This window comes from Spinacia oleracea, chromosome 3, assembly GCF_020520425.1.
Source record: "Spinacia oleracea cultivar Varoflay chromosome 3, BTI_SOV_V1, whole genome shotgun sequence".
NCBI lineage: Eukaryota > Viridiplantae > Streptophyta > Magnoliopsida > Caryophyllales > Amaranthaceae > Spinacia > Spinacia oleracea.
Window position 1 is genome coordinate 4,542,242 of NC_079489.1, and position 5,595 is coordinate 4,547,836.

At 35.1% G+C, this 5,595-nt stretch overlaps 1 protein-coding gene across 3 annotated transcripts; it reads right to left on the reverse strand.

Annotated features, from left to right (window-relative positions):
- Positions 1–1,019: 1,019 nt before the first annotated feature.
- Positions 1,020–4,440, reverse strand: LOC130470624 (protein DETOXIFICATION 45, chloroplastic-like). 3 transcript variants are annotated; one of them, XM_056841131.1, is made up of 6 exons: positions 3,828–4,439; positions 3,133–3,240; positions 2,115–2,259; positions 1,914–2,010; positions 1,733–1,833; positions 1,022–1,527 (listed from the first exon to the last, which is right to left on the reverse strand). In XM_056841131.1, the coding sequence occupies exons 3-6, from the start codon at positions 2,209–2,211 to the stop codon at positions 1,358–1,360; spliced, it is 465 nt and encodes a 154-aa protein (XP_056697109.1). In that variant the 5' UTR covers positions 2,212–2,259; positions 3,133–3,240; positions 3,828–4,439; the 3' UTR covers positions 1,022–1,357. The 3 variants fall into 3 exon arrangements, with proteins under 3 accessions (XP_056697111.1, XP_056697109.1, XP_056697110.1); XM_056841133.1 differs by lacking the exon at positions 3,133–3,240 and having other exon boundaries at positions 1,020–1,527; positions 3,828–4,440; XM_056841132.1 differs by lacking the exon at positions 3,828–4,439 and having other exon boundaries at positions 3,133–3,399.
- Positions 4,441–5,595: the final 1,155 nt, after the last annotated feature.

The window sequence follows — 5,595 nt, forward strand, 5'->3', positions numbered from 1 at the left end:
AATCATATAATAATTTAAAAATGAGTCCTTAGGTTCTTAAGTTCAAAGTTGGGAGCGAAAATGTCATTTTAGCCTAAATATGACCTAAAACGACACAATGAGCCTTAAATGTGCATAAATGGATTGGAATGAGTCCTAGAAAGTTAAAAATAAGCATATAAAACATTTAGTAAGTTTAAAATGAGTCCTTAGGTTCTTTGGTTCATAGTTGGGAGCGAAAATGTCATTTTAGCCTAAATATGTCATATAACGACCAAACAAGCCTTAAATGTGTATAAGTAGTTAGAATAAGTCTTAGAAACTTAAAACTAAGCATATTAAACATGTAATAAGTTTAAAATAAGTCCTTAGGTTCTTTATTTTAAAGTTGGGATCGAAAATGCCTTATTTTATCCTAAATATGACCTATAACGATCAAACAAGCATTAAATGGGTATAAGTAGATTAGAATAAGTCTTAGAAACTTAAAACTAAGCATATTTATCATATAATAAGTTTAAAATGAGTCATTAGGTTCTTAAGTTCAAAGTTGGGAGCGAAAATGTCATTTTAGCCTAAACATGACCCATAACGACACAATGAGCCTTAAATGTGCATAAATGGATTGGAATGAGTCCTAGAAAGTTAAAAATAAGCATATAAAACATTTAGTAAGTTTAAAATGAGTCCTTAGGTTCTTTGGTTCATAGTTGGGACCTATAACGATCAAACAAGTCTCAAATGTGCATAATAGATAGGATTGAGTCTTAAAAAGTTAAAAATAATCATATGAATCATGTAATAAGTTTGAAATTAGTTTTTAAGTTCGTTAGATCAAAGTTGGGAGCGAAAATGTCATTTTAGCCTAAATATGACCTATAACGGCCAAAGAAGTCATGAATGTGCATAAATAGATTGGATTAAGTCTTGTAAAGTTAAAACTAATCATATAAAACATTTAATATGTTTAAAATGAGTCCTAAGGTTCTTTATTTCATATTTGGGAGCAAAAAAGCCTCATTTTAGCCTAATATGACCTATAACGACCAAACAAGCCTTAAATTTGCATAAGTAGATTGGAATGAGTGTTAGAAAGTTAAAACTATTCATATTAAACATGTAATAAGTGTAATACTCTGAGAAAATATGTAGCTTTTCCTATTTGGTTTATTGTTCACAAATCAGGATCTTTGGACAACAACAAATGCTTATTAATCCAAGAAGCTTTTCCTATTTGGTTAAAACCCACACATTATTCACAATCTTCAACTTTTGTGATAATCATAAATCATAATGGACAAGCACTGTAGAATAGAGGTAGTCTAGATGCCTGAAAAACCTATAGCCTGGATATCGAACCTCCTAGTTAGATGAAAGCTCATACCTGACCAGATGCGGCCAATCCATCAGTTAAAAGAGAGACAACCAACCACACTTGCATACAGATTTGATGAGCAGCCATAGCTAGAGGACCTTGACGAGCAGCCATCGAGGTCCCAATCGTCATAGTTATCAAAACAGCCACAGTTCTTCCAATCAGAAATCCACCTGGAAAAAAGGTAAACATAACGAAACAGACGGCAATCCAAACATTTACGAGTAACACTTTAAGTAGGTACAAACAATGGCCACTTAAGCAGACTAATTTAAGAAGTTTGTAATGGTGATTATTAAGTAGAAGGTTATTAAAATCAATGTGTTGGATAAAGAATCAAAAACAGAAAATAACCATAAACATTTCTCTGACACTCACCAGATTTTAAATAGACCCCAAACTTCAGATCTCCAAATTTTGGAGGTAATAATATTACTCTCTTGCTAAGAAACCAAATCATCAAGAAGCTACCTATGTATCTGGAGCACAAACAAGCAGCATGATTACCAATATAGTTAAAAGAAAGCCGACTAACAGACTTCAGGAAGAAAGTGCATACTGAGACACAACGGTGGCAGTGGCTGCTCCAGTGACACCCATCTGAAAATAATTTATGAAAAGCGGGAACAGAAAAACAGCTGCAAGATTGGCAACACCTGCATGCAGATCATCAATGTACAGACATAAAAAGTCAAAAAGTCAATATCTACACCTGCATTGGCCGTATCTGATCCCACAATAGAATTCAGTGAAGATTTACCAGTAGGACTATTAGAAAGAGCTAGCTGGCTAATCTGAGAAGTAGCAGACTCCAGAGATTGCTTTAAATTTGGATCTTTAACATCTGTCTCCTCCATATCCTCATCAGCTGAATATTTTGAGTTCTTAGCTCTATGAACGACAGCCTACCAAAGCCGAATTAACTAATCAATCTTCTGTTAAAAACTTAAAACATATATACAAATGGGGGGGGGGGGATTATACTATTTTGAGATTGAGGCTATCACGAATGATTTATTTTCAGGGATGAAGAAGCTATGCTGACCTAAAAATTATACTCACAAGCAAGAATGATTATCACCCGGAATCTACACTACAACAAACTAATAACCGACCTTACATATCATATGGAAAAATGGTAGTTGCAAAGAGATCATTGACTTCTTGGACTCTACCGAGATCTCACAACTTTATGAGAATAACTGGGTACGACCTCTAAGAATAGTACTTTCATGAAAAAAATTGTTACACTTTCAAATTAGGATGTCTTTTAAGCAAAAAGCTTGTAATGTGGAACAGAGATGAAGGCCAAAATATAATCATAACGGGAAGACCAGAACTCGTCATCAAAACATGATTTGGAATAAAGCAAGGGAAGTTAAGCCAAACCAATGAGTCAGTGACAACAACTGTACACTACCTCACTAAGTCTATATACACGAAAATCTAGCAGAGGATGCGCATAGAAAATAGTTGCATTGTTACATTGATTTATTTTGTCAGTGTCTCTCACATACTCCTACCATGTTAGGCCTAGCTACAGTGACTGGACAAACGAATTGAACAAACAAATTAAACAAACCGTAAAAACAAATTGAACAAACCCTAAAAACGAATTGAACAAACGAATTGAACCCTAAAAACGAATTGAAAAAATGAATTGAAGAAACGAATTGAACAAACCCTAAAAAAGAATTGAACAAACGCAAAGAACCCTAAAAACGAATTGAAAAACCCTAATTCTTAAAACAAAAATCAGGTAAACGAATCGAGCAAACCTAAAAGAGGGGACAGGTAGCCGCGGCGAAGAGGTTGACGGAAAATAGGACGCGAGCAACTTTCTTTCTTGAAACCACCGGCTCATGTTTCATTATCCAATCCCACATCTAATAAGACCACACCAAATATACTTGTGGAAGAAATCAAATTACTAGTCGTCTTATAATAAACAATGATTACATTCATGATACACAGACTACCAAATAAACAAAAATATCACATAAATGGAGGAAAAGATTGGCATTAGAATGCAGAACAATGAAATCCAACTATCTAATGGAACCAATTACAAAAAAAATTTATATATTTGATTTCCAGAATTCCTTGCTTTTCTACACAGTAACTGGTTGCAACATGTAATTATCTTTGCTCAGGAGTTTCTTAGCATAGGAAAAATAACACATGAAAATGAGATCCTCTATTAACCAAACCATACAATCGAATCTATGAACTGAATCCCCAATTAAAAGCTGACCCATGGTTCCTTTGCCAATCCCCCCCACATAAAAGGCTTTAAATTCAATCAAAACAAACAAATTCACAAGCATAACCAACTCAATTATACAGTAGCTCACACTTTATCATTACTTAATGGAAAAACCCAGTTAATGATGTTCAAATTCGCAGCAACAACAACAACAACAAAGAAAACTGAAATTGTGCATAAATTAAGGTGCTTAAGAGAAAATTTTACCCATTGTTAATTTGGCGACGTTTGGAGTCGACATCTTTGCTCAATCGAACCGCCTTCCTTTTCCGCACATCAAGAATAGGACTCAAACAAACAAAAAAAATTAAATGTATGAATCCACCAAAATCAAGTTCCGCAATTCCAATTGATTAGAAATTGCAACTCGACATCTACAATACCAAAACCTAGTTGTGAAATTGGAATCGAAATCAAAAGGCAGAATGATGATAAAAACTGTACCTGGATTTCTTCCCGGTGTCGAATTCATGTGCATTTATTCGAGTTAGACGATGGGCATCTCTGCGCCAACCCAAACCCTTTTCTTCCCCAATTCCCTTTTCCATTAAATCTCTTTCTCTCTCGCTTCTAAATTTGGCGCGTCACTTTAGGATCTGATTTTTAAAACCCTAATTCTTAAAACAAAAATCAGGTAAACGAATCGAGCAAACCTAAAAGAGGGGACAGGTAGCCGCGGCGAAGAGGTTGACGGAAAATAGGACGCGAGCAACTTTCTTTCTTGAAACCACCGGCGCGAGCAAGCTAAGTTTTTCCTTGGAACCAACGGCCGAGCAAGCTAATAGGTGGCCTCTGGCGAGGAGGCTAGAACCACCGAAGAAGAGAAAGGGTTTTTTTTTGAGGGGATGACGCAGGGAAAGTTAAGGGAGAAGAAGGGAGTTGAGAGTGAGAGATGCTTAATTTGTTTTGAATTAGTTTCAACGAATATTGCAGCGAAATTTTTTTTACCCGGGTTATTGCAGGGGGCTTTAACAAGTACGCTGCAACAAAAACGAGCTATTGCAGCGGGCTTTTAAAATGTACGCTGCAACAAACTTTTTTGCAGGGAACAATTAAATTGTACGCTGCAATAACCCTTTAAAGGGTTTGACCCGCGTTGACCGACTGGTTGTTGAAGCGTATTAACACATGTACGCTGCAACAAGGGGGTTGCAACAGGGGCTGCAACAAGCGTATTTTCTCTTTACGTTCAACATATGTCTACCCCTTAAAAAAAATCCTTACTGATGCGTTCATATATAATTAAATTATGTTTTATTTACAAGTAGGTATATACTCTAATAGTAAATAATTGTAAAAAACAAGTTTGCTAAAATTATACTCTACAAGACCGGCCAAATTGATCAAATTAGTAATCCATATACATATATTTAACACAACAAGTTAGTCATACAATTAACCTAGACAAATTACCATCTACTCCGTAGTAATTTATAGTTAATGAGATGCATTGGACACTGGCCACCATTCTTCAACATGGTCAGGATTTTACGTATTGTGACATAAAGTTGATCGAGATCAGGTAAGTACATCTCATGCTTTGGCGCATATGTCAATCAATGGATGCATTACATTCGCTATCTTTTCTCGACCCGACTAGGTTTTTTCTTTTGGTTTTGTTTTTAGTACTTTTACTATACGTAAAAAAACACATATATATATAATTAACGACCAACAGTTGATTGTCAAATAGCGCGTGGTCAGCTATAAATAGGCGTATCCAAAAAAAAGATTGAAAAACAGAGTGACATAACAGTCACTGACTAGAAAATGAGATATATGGGATGAAATCAAAAGATTGCAGGCATATAAGATCTGATCTTAGCTCAATGTACAGTAATACACACACTAGTGAATGAATCTGAGAAGAAGCTGGGTTAAACTACGTATGTACAAGTTGCAAGTTTTTTCTGCAAGAGTTGCAAAGCATAAAATATATTAATGGATTAAAAGGGACAACACATAACACATAACA